The sequence below is a fragment of the Haliotis asinina genome, chromosome 8 (assembly GCF_037392515.1).
Source record: "Haliotis asinina isolate JCU_RB_2024 chromosome 8, JCU_Hal_asi_v2, whole genome shotgun sequence".
In the NCBI taxonomy this organism is placed as follows: Eukaryota; Metazoa; Mollusca; class Gastropoda; order Lepetellida; family Haliotidae; genus Haliotis; species Haliotis asinina.
Genome location: NC_090287.1, coordinates 13,721,712 through 13,737,297, shown reverse-complemented (window position 1 = coordinate 13,737,297; position 15,586 = coordinate 13,721,712). Strand labels below are relative to the sequence as shown.

Here is a 15,586-nt window from a genome sequence, read left to right as displayed (position 1 = left end):
CATTTGTTCCGCAAGTTTTAAATTGTCATGAGAGAAGGAAAATATTGAGCTTTCGTATGTACGATGTCGATTTATAAGTTAATTTTTTGTCCAACAGCAATTTTAAATCGTTTTGAAAGATTGATATTCTGTTGTAACATTATACAGTCTGAAAATAATCTGTTTTGTGTCCTCGTGAACAGTAACAGTTACGTTTCAGCAATTTCGTTCCTTGAAACAATAAATATATACAATGATGACTCGCATCTAGTTGATGCGTGTATTATTATCTGATATAAGTATATGCAATATTTACATTACTGTTGTATGTGAAAAGATAACTTCCTGGTCTGAACGAGGACAATAACATTGAGCTTCCACGATGTTAAATGCAATAATCAAGACAGGGACAGGGGTTGTCCTCATCTTACACCCGGACCTGCATCCGCTTCCACGCTCGCACCAGCATACTCACTTGCACCCATACCCGCACCCGCACCCGCAATGTACTGAAGAAATCATATCTAAGGGTAGCTTACGGTTTTATTGTAGATGTATGGTGCATTGGTGTAATGCGCTTGTGAAGTCAGACTTTAATAAACCCCTTTTTGTCTGTCGGAAGAAGGGTACAACAGTGGTAACGAGGCAAGCCGATGTAAGAAACCGTTTTTATCAGGTGAGGTACCAGACCAGATCTCCACTATTTCCTAAACTTACTGTACATGATGAGTCGATCATTTCAAGTTTAAGATATCACAAATAATATAAAAACTGGTACAGTCTATATCATACAATCCTTGTTATAACGCCAGAATATATATACCGAACAATAATTTTCAAGACAAAACAGGAATTGCCCCTATATAACGCCAAACTGGATAAAAGGCCACCGCCAACCTTTTTTACTTTTCTGACCTTTTACAGCAACGTTTTTGGGGAGTTTATTTCATTTTTTTCAAATGTTATGTTATATGGGAATGATTGAGAAGGTTGTGATCGACAAATTAGGCTTCCCTGGATACAAAACCAGATTGATTTTTAATCCCAAATTCTCCCTGAACAAACTTTTATAACCCTGGTACACTTACCATACGCCATAAGACAGATATACTTAGTGAGATCTCACTGCCGATGGCGTGGAACGTTGTACATGGTCTGGCATACACCCTGGTCATACGACCCTCCCTGTTAAGCTGATTCTTCTAATCCATGAGTGCCTGTGGCAATGAACACAATATCGTATGTACAGCTAAATCACACCAAATTTATAACTTCCAAGCCACTTTCTGTTAAAGATCCTCCCTTCGTCACTGACTGATGCTATCACTGGAGTTGCACATATAGTCTTTTAAATGAACATATTTTACGAAAAAAGTTTTTTTTTTATCTGAATAAAGTATAATACAAAAGCTCCAGAAACTTTCCTCATTTTCAGAAAGTGAAGATTGCCACAAATCATGGCCTTGCATTGATTATAAAGGATTTTTTTTCATATCTGTTGATACAAGCAGCCTTGGAATGATCTTGAGATACATTCTACACTTATCAGTATGTGGACCTTGGTGGATGACTGCCGGCGGCGGAGAGTAAGTGGATGAGTGGCCTCGCTCGTTAAATTAACTCGTACACATGTCAGCAGCATCACACTAAACCAATGACATATATGATATATGGCGTGTTATCTCTTTGGCCAAGTGCGTCTGTCGAAAGCTTGAATCTGTTCACACTGCAGTGATTTGGAAAACCCAACTAGAAGATGGTAAATGACCTTAAAGAATAGTAGTATATTCCAGTACTCATATGGGAGCTGAGAAAAGCTTCATGTGTACTCGTTCTCGAGGTAAGAAGGTCATGACCTTTATCCACTGACCATAATACCACTCCATGGTATGTGGTGTTGCACATTGCATGACATTGTTATTGGTGTATTGTGGAAATTAAACAACCTAATCTTATTCGATTTTGAATCATACTTGCCTTGTGTGTAGTTCGTTCTCAAACACATCTGGGACGTTAAACATATGCAGATCGTGTACAACGGATCACTTTTTTGCGGGGGGACTCACTATTCCAATTTGTCGTCATTGATACAATGGATAGTATATAGCACATGCACACACTCATACAAACACACACTCACCCACACACACACACACGTACATACATACATACATGCATACATACATGCATGCATGCATGCATACATACATACATACATACATACATACATACATACATACATACATACATACATACATACATACATACATACATACATACATACATACATACATACATACATACATACATACATACGTTGATTGAGGACCACTTTGGTAATCGTTCAGTAAATTTACATCGTCATTTGGCAATCATTTAAGCCAATTAGGTTTTCTTTCCTTCTTATCGTAAATCAATAAATACACAAATGTACTGATGAAAACCGAGTGGAGTGTAAAACATTAGCTTTATCCTTAGTGCGCAAAACATGTACAGGTTTACTGCGGCTCGGTCGAAGTGTATCACAGAAGGCATTTATACCGTGGCTGTTTTATGTTTATATGAACGTACAAGAAGCAAGAACATACAGCAGAATGTGAAGATATGGACACTTATAGAAGGTACTGGATAGCCACTGAACAAGTTTGTGCAAGTATACTTTAAAATTTTATTCGAAGGTTTTTAAAGACTATCTCAGTGGTCGTGGTGTGATGATGAGGATGTAAATATTTATTTCACACAGGATGTAAATTATTGAGAGATTATCTGTAATTAGCAAGTACCTAATATTACCCAAAGCTTGTGCTCTGTTTAATGTGATCCGGTGTAGATGATTTTAATGTTTACTGCACAGGATGAAAATTATCAAAATGTTATCAGTAATTTGCAGATAAGGTATATTACTTAGGTGCACCGTTAACTGTAATTCGGATGTGGATGTTTATAATGTTTACGTAGATTTGTTGTTATTGGAATTAACTCATCTCAGATAACGTACACATGTAGTATATGTTGCTAATATTTAACCAATGGAACGAAATATGCATGTATCTAGACATTATAAGATATACCTAAATGGCATTTGCTATACAAATGGGATATTGCTGAGTGCTGCGTTGAACAACAAACAAACATAAATTGGCACTAACGATCTCATAAGAAAGTAAGATTCTTTATGGATAGCAATTTCTTTATTACATATGGTGAAACGTTTCGGTATGGATCCTTGAGACGTTGTCAAGCAAGACTCATCAACTTCTAATGATGTCAATCAAACAAATCAACCAACGATCTCGTGTGTCAGAAGGAATGATGATATGAAGTCCAAACGATTCTTACAGCATTGCTCAGCTCAGTTTCCACGTCTCTCCAACACATTGCAACTTTTGATCATTCCTTGTCGCGTCCAACCGTTGTAGGGATCGGTGTGGTAGGCTAGTTGTTAAAGCGTTTGCTCGTAAAGCCGAAGACAAGGGTTCGATTCTCCATATGGGTACAATGAGTGAGGCCCATTTCTGTTGTCGCGTCGTGATATACAACTCACTCAGCGTCCTTGTTTGTTGTACATATGTTGGTGCTGGTTTGTTTTGGTACGAGTTTAGGAAAGGCATCGGATATAACAGAGAGCAAACAAGACCCGATATTGCGTCGGGGTGGTTCGATCATCCTTTGTGTACTATTTTCAGCAATATTCATGTTGATTCGTTAAGAGGAAGGAGATAGCGTGTTATACTTGAGAAGCTTACGATATATATACATCAATTTTGTACATGCATACCTGTTCGTAAAGATTTTGGTGTGTTTTTCCTTTCAAGGAAACATGCATATTGTGGAAATGAAAGTGTCAAAATATATTCGATGTTCATAAGTAATCTAAGCTAAAAACCCACCCCATTGTTTTCGCCTCTGTTATTTGCGAAAAGGTGAACATTTCTTATCTCATCATTTGCTTTGGTCACAAATGCAGGTAAACGTCAAACATGGAACTGCATCGGACATCATTCGAGTTGCTGGTGTGTCCGGTGTTGAAACGTCATATATATGTTCACTAACAAACGTTTCAGTGATGCCTTGCTATGGGATTTCATGGAGAGAGCATGCTCGCTTGTAACTATGAAATGTTGACTCCAATTACTGGATATACTCGAACGTTAATTCGGCGATTACTGATAAGTGTGTCCTTCATTACATATGGACTAAAATACTACTAAATACTACTAATAATGCTAGAATACTTCACGAATCCACCTATGGGACCTTTTAACTCCCCTCAGTAGACAGGTTATATGATTTGTTCATTTGTCATTAACTAACAGTTCTCCATCTGCTAAATATTTTTGAAGGTGTTACAACAAAATATTTGACCATTGCTTGCAAACGGGTTTATTTTGTGATCAGTATATAAACAAACAACAATGCCGTGTTCTACGTTCATGTTATCCAGTGTCCAACTTATGCCAAACACAAGCTGCACAAATCAGTATGTGAATAAGGGCATGCTACATAAAGCTTCGGTAGTCCTTGAAACAGATTTCAAAGAAGATGCTCAAAATCTCATGCGAACAAAGGATATTGTTTATTAACTCTATGCAACGCATTATGGCATAATAATGCCATAATAATATGTTTCGGACGCCACGATTTCCGTTTTAGGTACGAGAAGCACAATGCTACCATAAAACAACGTGACTAAGGCGCATGTTTAAAACAGACAAAATCAACGCAGGCTAATTAACTAGTTAAGAACGTGTCTTGTAACGTCGGGTAATAACGAAGAGAAGCTTTCGTGCCGGCTTGATTAAAAGCGGACATCAACTACTCGGGTAGACAATACGCCTGGCTTGAAGATTAAGAAGGCTAACTTAAGACTTCTTTGATCTATAATCACCCTCTCTCACGCTTAAAACATCTTTGTCTGCCTGTACAAACACATTTAATCTACGTCAAAATGGCTGTTTCGCGTTCGCTGCTTCGTGACTCCAATGAAATAAACCTATATCACTAAATTCGATGGATCTTGTTATGAATGCGCTGTACTATGTATGTGATTTATGGTATCAGACTGTCCGTTATAAGGAGTGTTCCGTGGCGGATAAACACAGTTTAATCTGCATTCGTATAGACAGATCGACTTTGTTTCAATTATAGATGAACTTAACGATCCACGTGACCTTTCCTAAACATATGACAGAGTTATGTTTGTTTAATAAGTTGCTGTTTAATAGAGTTCAGCATGAAATCGGAACATCGTGACGCACAAATAGAACTCACAAAAAGAATGTTATTTCTTTCACGTATTCCCTCCAGGCATCTGATGAAACGTAATTTATAGTCTCTGAGTAAAATGAGTAATGGTTAAGTAATTTCACAGATGTACGTTTATTGGGAAATTTGTTTGACAAACAAGGAACTGACAGTTTGTTTCATTTTATATTGCAGCTATTTCCATCGGCTGAACATTATGACATATTCATGAGTGTGACATGAATATATAGTTGTTTTTTAAGGTAAAAGTGAGATACAAGTACAAGTCATTGTTTATATGAAACGGTTATATGAAATGAGGGGTGGGTGGCTCTGAATTTAAATTAACGTGATTAATACATTGTACACTTACTTTTTACCTTATTAACTTATGGGTAAATACGACATTTTCTGCCACTCCTTTAGAAATGCTTCTATACACACATCATACATATATATATATATAAATAAATATATATATATATATATATATATATATATATATATATATATATATATATATATATATATATATATATATATATATATATATATATATATATATATATATATATAAAGAGAAACGTAAGTGATACAAGTACGTGTGTGCATATCATTGTACACCTGTAATTCATCAACTCCCCTTTCTTTTACGACACGTTTGTTTCATGATCTTCAAAAGTTATTTTATGCATATTTATGAAACTGATATTTTTTGATATTACGCAACTCTCTCCCTAAGATATTAACTCCGTTGAAGTTAGCCGGCTGTGGTGTTAGTGACAATACCCCTCTTACAGGATTACGTGTCATCTTTATTGAGTAATTGAGACAATTATAAACGCTCCAAGCTTCACTCAGATCGTGCGTTCTGAAAATGGCAAGATGTGAAAGCTGTCATGAAACCGAGACGCCCTGGCTGTCAAAGATTAGTCACGTCTCTGAAGTTTAACACTTAAAGATCAATATTAGATTTAACAGCAAGGAACCCGTTACGTAATGAAAGGTTCTGTCATCTTTGTCACTGGCCAAAAACGAAAGACCAGGAAGTTTGGTAACATTCGGTCAACTGTGGACGTGTTCGCAGAGTCATCCATTATTACGTCTCTCTTGAAGAAGACGTTCACTTGGTGACAACGTTTCTGTGTAATGAGCAGCCCCTAACTCTGTGTGAATTGATCACTATTCTAATAGGCCGTGATCCCAGGGGGACTGCTAATCTACTCTAGGCTGACGGGAGATGAGCCATTAGAAATTGAATTCATTATACACGTGTAATTTATGACTTTCACTCATTTGTACTGCTTAGAAGGAATTATAGTGTACATTACTGAAGTAGCTCTCGGGGTCGACGTGACCACGCTAAAAAGGGGTCACTGTGACCTGCGTCTTAATTATCATCTAAAATTATAGCCGTAATGCCTTTTCTGAATGTGGTCAATGAAATGACAGAACAAATTAAGACGTATTCGATCAGAGATTTATTATCCCAGTGATATCAGCTGTGACTATGTGACAAATGAAGTGTTAATGCAATCAGTGTTGATTTGGTTATAATGCTATTCATGCTCGTGTTAACACAAATTTGTAACAAATGTAATCTAGTCGGTTTGTGAAGTTATCGGTGGTCTATATATAGGTACGTATTGTCTTCATGAGAATACGTCTCGTGTTTCTTTCAGTGCATCTCTGCTGTTTGGTAACTACATTGTCCTGACAGTGGTTTCGGGTACGAGAGGTGGACATGCCCGTCTTTGCAGAAGACTGAAACTGGCTGGATGAATTATGACTAGTTGTGTGCTATAGTACCTTGGTCTTTACCCGTGATGACAAAGAAAGGTTTCCCTGGCTCAGTGTTGTGAACTGGCAATACTTAGATATCCCACCTCACTCACGCACAGACCTAACTCATTCAGCCACTGCCTCAACAAAAGCAATATACTTTTACTGATGTACATTCACCTGAATACTAACACATTTTCAGGTGTGGTCTTCCACAGTCACTGGCTTCTGCTCCCAGATGGACCACGATACACCACAGCGGTCTGTTGATAACCTGTGACTGCTGTTGATACAGAGCTGAAATTCAGCACCAGAGAATTTGTAATGGGGATACATTTGATGTCAGCAAAGAGGAAGATTTCGTCTCTGTATCCCTGCTTTTATTTACCGTTAGACTGAGAAACAATGCATCCACGAGGACGGCAAGCATATAATCAAAACCAGACAATCCAGCGAAATTAGGAGCAATGTTTCATATTGTCTTTGGTTAGTTGTTTAACGTCACAGCAATATTCCAGCCATATGGTGGCAGTCAGTAATCCAATGATTAACATCATGGGTATGCATGTGTCAACCATGTCCCGTTAATAGCAACATCGACAAGCATGGGCTGCTGAAGGCCAGTTCCAACAAGGGTCTTCATGATCATTGGTCTGTTGTCCTGGTATCATGACACGCAATCAAGATGTCACCTTGCCTGACCACTGAATATTTCTGTCGCTATCTGCCATAGGCATGGGTTATTGGGAACACGGTCTCAACCGTATCCCACAGGGAATCTGTATTGTGATAGTCAGAAGGACCTCTTTCTCCGTTAACCATCGATATGTATTTCGGGTCCCTTCTCGGACCAGTTAAGCAATCCTTTAGAAGCGCATCTGAAGTAAATGAAACTCATTTCAGTCCATAAGGTATAACAATCAGCCCTAATGGGATCTTCTTTTAGATACATCAAAACGAGGTTGTAACGTTTTCAAATACCTATTACGATAACAGATGAAATTCGTGAAAAAGCAGATTTTGGTCGGCAAACGGATTTTCCGTAATCAAAGTTTCAAACTGAACGTAATCATCCCATCCAATATTTGTGATTGCAAATTCTGGCTCTCAAATGAATCGATCTCTTGGTTACAGTTTCCGTTTCTGAAATGGCAAAAAACAAAATACAAATAATTGAAGCTTCCTGCGAGACCGTTCCGCATGTAGTGCATGATCGTCATTATGGTTGATGTCTCTCTCCTCAACCGTACGGGGCAATATCATGTCACCCACTGGAGATTCCACATCACGCCTCCATCACTGGATGAAAAAAAAAATTGAGGCTGAAATCACAGCTCATGTTTACAAAGGCGAGATGACATTTGAGAAGTTACCGTGACACTCCTGTCGTGCCTGTTGTATCTCCTTCCGAAATTGTCATCCTAAAAAACAAATGCGTGAGAATTTTGACATCGTGGAGAGCCACTGATGGAATTCTACAAAAAAGGAACTGGTGTTTTATATCCAAGATATGTTTATTCTCTATGTCCCCTCAACAAACATTGATTGTCATGACAATGTGTTGCTATGTACAGTGATATTTACACCATGGTTTATACATCCACACAGTTTGGGCTCACAAACATTACAACAAAGAAGCCCACCTGCACCAATATCCTTGCATTTACAACATGATTCATGAACATATCAAACATTCAAAACAATATTGTAGAACGAGAAGTACACTTTGAATTCTTCAAAACGAACGATATGATCATCGCATCGTTGTATATGGTCATTTCCAATATTTGTAATCAAGCTTCATAGACGTTTAAGCCTTTGATTTGAAAACTAAATTTGTACACCATGACCTTTACTACAAAGCACATAAGACTTGGGGTTTGGGGGGCTTGGTGGCTAACGCAAACGTATGTACAATTACTGGTCAGCAGAGACAGGTCTCAATGACAGCCTCCCCCAGTTAGCACGGTTAGATCTGACTGGTGCATTAGCTTGCATCGTGTGAACAGGGATAAGCCCTCATCCCCTATCTCTGTTGCCACGTGGAAGTCTCATTTTGTCATTCAAAATATACTTCATCGCTCCTCAAACTATTTGATTTTCGATCTTCTAATCGATAACAATACAGGCGTGACAGTTATTGTAAACTATTAACAGGGTCTATTATCGAATCAGAATATGGAAAGGCGGTTCAATAATTAGCAATATTTCAACGCATCGAACACGCCATGAAATTTCCGTAAAAGTTAATGCTACATTGGGCAATGTCAAGACTTTGGTATCTTTGGAATTGGTCGAAATTCGATTCTTCCGACCGACGTCTTGTCATCAGTTGAGTTTGAAAAATATAAAAACCCCACTATTCACGATTCTCTAGCACTTCCATTCAAAAGCAACACCAACCAAGGCGACATAATTTTAACATCATCAATTCTTCCCTAGTTCCTGTACAATTCGTGTTGTTTAAAGCAAGACCTTCAAGTTATACAAGTAGAATAAAAAAGCACAGTTTCTGGAGATTATTGCAGTACTTGACAATACTGAACACCACAGAGTGGGTTGTTGAACACAAAGGTGGAACGAATCAACACAATTCACATTCTATCATCGGAGACTCATATTCATGAATATCCATGAAGCTGTTCCAGAAACGTAATCATTCCAAACACAAACAAGTCCAGTAGTTTGCAGGCAAGAGTTGCTTGAATGTCAGTGTAATACTGTGGATATTCTGGAATAAATCTGTTCTTCAACAGTGCAATACAAAAGCACGTGCGTGCACCACTGACTGAAGGTATTGCATGGTTTACGTGCAGACATGACTCACACATTCGCACGTGCGCGCACAGAAAGACAATGGTGTACAATAAATTGTTTGGGATGATATCGGGGCACACATACACATACAAGTACCCTGTCATCGGTAGTGTCCTGCACTCATAACCAAATCTTGTTTGAGAGTTATCTGTAGGTTAGTTCGGGCGGACAGAAATAGTGAGGATGCAAGGCAGGGATCTGTCTCCGCTGTGACCCTTCCCTGTAGCTGTGTCTGCTGTCGTGTGAGGAGGTACCAGATCCTGGACGCCGTCGAGATCGCTGCCCTCCTCGAGCCTCCCTCCTCGACATACTGGAATCATCTATATCAAAGCTTTCCTGAGGGCTACCGTATGGAATGTCTCTCTCGTGACGACTATCATGGCGGCCGTCGTGTCGATGAAAGTGTCGGATTGGCAGGGTCGTCTGTGTACCTCGGTCACTGTATATCCCATCGGAGCTGTACCCCTGCGAATTATAGCCATGTTCCTGGCATTCGCAATACGCGGAAACGTCCCGAGAATGTCTGGACAGACGGTCATCACGGATAGAGTCCGAGTCTTCTATATACTCGTATATAGGAGATTTATCACTGTTGCTCTGGCTTGCAGTGGACGGCGTGTAATCTCCTTCCAGTTTGCGATAGTTTGTGAAGGTGTTGCTGACGGGCAGTCCCATCTCTGGGCGCACCTGCCCATACGGACGTTCCCCTGGAGGCAAGGGAGGATATGGCTGCTGAAACTGGTCCCCATTCAAAACTCGAGTCTCCATTCTACTCCCGCGGATTGTTGTCTGAAAATGAAAAAACGGGGGACTTAAAACGAGAACCAAAATATACTTTGACATATTTGTGATGGAAGTATGCGACTACTTAATAATAACGAGCATGCTCCAACTCGGTGGGCTCCCAAAACACCAGATTGAGCAAGCTGACATAATCGCAGCGATGTTCGTCATTCATCATTTTCGTTTGGAAAATTGACGATATTAATCAATCAATATGACAAAAATGGGAGGCAAACATTGCGCTATTATGCCTTGAGATTCTCGTTTTGGAACATGCTCCAGTAACCAAATTTACGAATCTTTCCCGCAGTAATTAGATCCGAGTTTATAACCTTAGGATATTATAGTTATGAGGCAATATGAAACAGTCTTTCAAATGTTCATCTCAATAAACCTGCATGAAACCTTGATTTACAAATCCGAATCCCCGCTGACTATAAATGTCAATAAATGATATGAGATGACAGTCGTGTGTTTACAATACTTCAATCAATCAAACTAACATTGAACGTTTTATGGAAGATGTGGGCAAGTATCTAATCTGTTTACATTTCCTTCTTGAAGACATTGTACGGTTATTTTATTATGTGATTGCAAGGCTAGGGGAAAGATTATGACTGTCTTCAAGTAACAAAGAAAAGCTGTGAAGGAAATGATTCATTCAAGAATTTGCTTAATTAATTGATGGATGGACAATGAGACCTGCGATGAATCATTTAGCTGTGGGTTATCTGTCAATGGTAGCTTTGTCCCTTATCATAATTAACCATTTAAACGTCAAAGACATTTGTATTGGCCATGTACTGTTTCGGTTAGCGTAAATGAAGATTTGTTTATAGGGCATGTTATGTGAATGACAATGATGTGCGATTCTACTAACGTGCCAGGAACCCAATAAAAGTTTAACCATTTAACATCCGAAGCTTTCAAGACGATAGCAATAATACTTCACGCTCAGTAATGAATTCCTGGTTTAGCCTTTTTCTGAAAATACAACATTGTGGTCTTGGTGGACTATGGGGCATATTTTGTAACATAACAGAACTTGGCGAACATAAACAACTTGGCCAACACTAATCTTAAGAGCGGCGTCATTATTTACACACAGATACTTTTTTAATATTTTAGTTCTGATGTTACACCAACCTACGAAGTAGATGAAGGCTGAAAACAGCCGACTGGAAACATAACGTCAGTATTACTTCGACAACTGGTGTCGGCACTAATTTACACTTATCCATTCATACACCTTTAACAGTTATTTCACTCTTAAACAAAACAGAACCTGTTTCTGAGAAAAGTCGAGACTGGAAATCATATGCACTGTCGATTTTTTACATCTGCACATCGAAAGAGAAGATCATCTCTAAGAATAGGATAGTTAATGGTTTGTTACTGCTTGCAACCCTCGCAGTTGGGAACCTGTCAGTTTCATGCTCTGCAAACAAATAGATGACATTACAAAATACCCGAGATTCGTAAACATAAACACTTTTCAAAGCTCGCTAGATGTTATTGTATTGAGTCCCTAACATACTTCTAGAACACATTTAAAAGATTCAAAAGCGTTCATAACATATCCCAATATATTATGTACAACGCATACAAACGTAATGATATTGACACGTCGCACTGGTGAGCCTTGTAATGTCAAGTTCCTAATGCAAGAGTGCTTGGCACTTGTTTTTTCAGTTCATAAGGGGTTAACAATGTCTTCTGTCTGATTAGCACCGAGGATCAAGTAATTAATAGGCTTGATGTCTTTTTCTCTTTCGAACTGACAACTTTTAAAACGTACTTTTTTGAAACAGGGGCGTGAAATGTAAATCAGTAATCGATTTAGCGTACGGCTTAGCGAAGAGCTCAGACCATGTATGGATAGTTATAATCCGATGCATTACCTCAGCAAGAGGCCTGTGGACGTGGTTCAACGCCGCTCAGTGTTGTATTGCACATATCATGGTGTTTAGATTGATTTTGGAGACAAACCACGTAAATCAAGCCTACAAGTTACCACTTTGGTGGAATTCACTCGAGAGGTTACGATTCGGTGATTCGCATTCACGATAAGCACATCCTGACATGACAAGGGGATGTAACTCCACGACGTCTTAGGCAACTAGGCGTGCGAGCCACCCACTAGACTGTAGTTACTATAGTAGGAGCACTTTGTCAGAATGAGGACCGATTTGCATCTCGTGCGATGCTGTAATGTCTAAGAGGTCAATGCGCTTTTCTCTTTCTTTGCCTCGACGATATTATCGTTTATCGTTTATGCGACTGCACCTTAGTTGTTTCAGTTTTTTTAAGTTTTGATATAAAACATAACATTGATTCTCTGTCCTGTGAATACATGCCAATCTACTTTACAATATTTCAGCCCCTTGACAGGTACTTCAGAGCTAACGATAACAAACAGCAAAATTATTCTGTTACTTGCATTCGTAGTCGGTGACGAAGACCATGCAACCTTGACGAGTCTTAATATCATTGTTTTCTGAAGAGCAGATTAGAATTTCAATATGACTACAGAATATGTAATGTTAATTTCACGTTTTCTCGACATACAACAACTCTTTGCTCATAGTTGTTCAATGTTAATTCCTTCCACCGACAGATAACGCTACAGATCATAGCGCCAGATACATTTGTTGTATAAATAACATACATATCAGCTGATAGTGCCAATCTGGGCAAATAGCTCACCTCAACTTGTCGCGGAACAACGGGCGCTGAGGCGTAATGACAGCTCGTGTAATATCGGCTATCTCCGGGATTTAGCGCCGTCTGGTGGCTTGGACTTGAAGGAGACCGAGGTTTCTCTTTTTGTTTTCTGCAACAAACGAAACATTTTTGAAAATCACAAATTACATTACATCATCGTGATATTTCCTTTTCTTGAACACAATTTCATAGTTCTTAAACTTACCAACTTGTTATGTACATGTAGGTGTGGGTAGCCATCGTGTGATAATTGAAGGCTTGAGGTCTGAAGCAATAAGTGCTCTCACCTATAAATACTGCCGTCTGAATCAGCAAAGTCAGAATCAATCTCAGTATCTTGGGCAAGAATGTTCTCTACATTTTCTGCATGCAGTGAGCGCAGGATATTTGTAACTCTCCCCGTTAAAAGTAAACATGTGCAACAGCAAGTTTACAAATACGGATTGGTCATTGAAAGCATTCTCTGAACTAATCACATTTACTGTTAGATAAATGGGTAGGTGGGAAGCTATGGTTTGATTTATCATGAACTATACATGCAGACGTCATCTAGCTATCACAGTTGAAATAATTTTCGAAATATTTCTTGCAGTCAATCACACGGTGAAATAATTATATACCCTTGGAAAATGTATTGGCCCAAAGGGCTTTCTAGAAAATGAAAGCTGTGAGCCCGCAGTGTAACTAGTGAGCACCGGGCCATGGGGCAGGCGCTATTTCATACATTAATGTTTTGAGTTCCCACTCTATTACGGGTGACGCGGTAGGATCGCTTCGATCTTCACACTGAAGACCCGGGTTCGATTCCCCACATGGGTACAAGTTCTGGTGTCCCCCGCCGTGTTATTGCCGGAACATTGCTAAGAGTGGCATAAAGCTAAAACTCACTCACTCAATCTATCACGTGTAGCTGTTTGACTACGCACATGCGTTCTTTTCACAGTGGACCTATCTGACAAACGTTATGTTTTCCGGCAATTCGAATTCAAACATCCGTCATTTCAAACTGAACACACTACTTTATTTCTGTATGATTTGCGATGAAAAACTCTTGAAACGTCCCTCCCCTGTACTCAGTTTGAAATTAAACCCAATGAAACTTTCAACACGTCGCCCCTGCATGGCTAATTCTTTCACCACTCGACATCACTTCAAAAGAGCTCCAGCGAATGTCAGAACATGACAGTTTCTCATAAAGCTCAACCCCACATTACTGCAACATCCAGCCAAGATGCCACCGACTGCTGCAGTCTACAAGTGGACTGGAGTTCTTACTAACGAGGGAGAAGTGTAGGTAGGAACAGTTATTCCTCGTTAGAGGACCGAACAGGTGATCATTAGGTCGCTAACGACGGTTTTTATCACACCAGAGATTCTGTGCGGTGAATTATCGCTAATTTAGACAGAGGGGGTACCAAATGCAGCTCATAAAGACGAAGAACCCTCCGACCGAAACGGACGACAATTGATCATGCACATCTTACATTCAGGCAGTGTATGGTAAGAGGTATTTTGGGAATGACCAGATGTGACCGCATCTCGATAAACCGCATTCGTTCGTTTGTTGCTGAGCGCTGAACACGGAACTATTCTAAAAACGTGGCGGCTGTCTGGACGGATTCGAATCTTGGGCAGAGAAACTACAGATATATACCACTAAAATGCAGGGGGTAATCCATTTACGAGCATACCACTAACCAAGAAAAGGTAATATATATCCACAAAAATGAAACATTTACAAAGAAATGGAAGAAATTGTCATATTTTCCATTGATTTTTCTTCATCATCTGGTTCCTCCTTGGCTTCAACATTTGCATTTTATCAATCCTAATATCACCTGCTCTTCTTGAATGGTATATATGTGAAACCCTCCACTATAACAACTCATTACCTCGCTTCTTGCGACCAGCGACCAGCATATGATGCTGGGTACAAACTTCATTCGGAAAGCAAAGGGTACACTTGAGGGTTGCTATAACAACATTAGATTACTTCCATTACAAACAGAAGTGTAAATGGAGTGAAACCGATATATTCATATTTCTTAAGTAAATAAGCATTGTGTCATCAGCATGCATTACCATTACGTCATGTATTCCTCGGTGAGCTGACATAACTCAGCATCCATTACGATGAAGCATGTACTGCGGACAGAAACATTTTTGACGTTTTTCTTTGATATGTGTATATCATATAACAGGGAAGCTACCGGGGAAATCCTACCATAAGCAAATGTGTCACTTTTATATGGCAGAA

General features: G+C 39.2%; 1 protein-coding gene across 4 annotated transcripts in view; it reads right to left on the bottom strand.

Annotated features, from left to right (window-relative positions):
* Nucleotides 1-8,500: 8,500 nt before the first annotated feature.
* Nucleotides 8,501-15,586, bottom strand: part of LOC137294012 (uncharacterized) — a 74,254-nt gene continuing 67,168 nt past the window's right edge. For all 4 annotated transcript variants that reach the window (XM_067824925.1, XM_067824926.1, XM_067824929.1 and 1 more), the window contains 2 exons: nucleotides 13,312-13,438; nucleotides 8,501-10,611 (listed from right to left, as the gene is read on the bottom strand). In XM_067824925.1, the coding sequence (XP_067681026.1) occupies nucleotides 9,967-10,611; nucleotides 13,312-13,438 (772 nt within the window). In that variant the 3' untranslated portion in view covers nucleotides 8,501-9,966. The remainder of the gene's footprint in view (nucleotides 10,612-13,311; nucleotides 13,439-15,586) is intronic.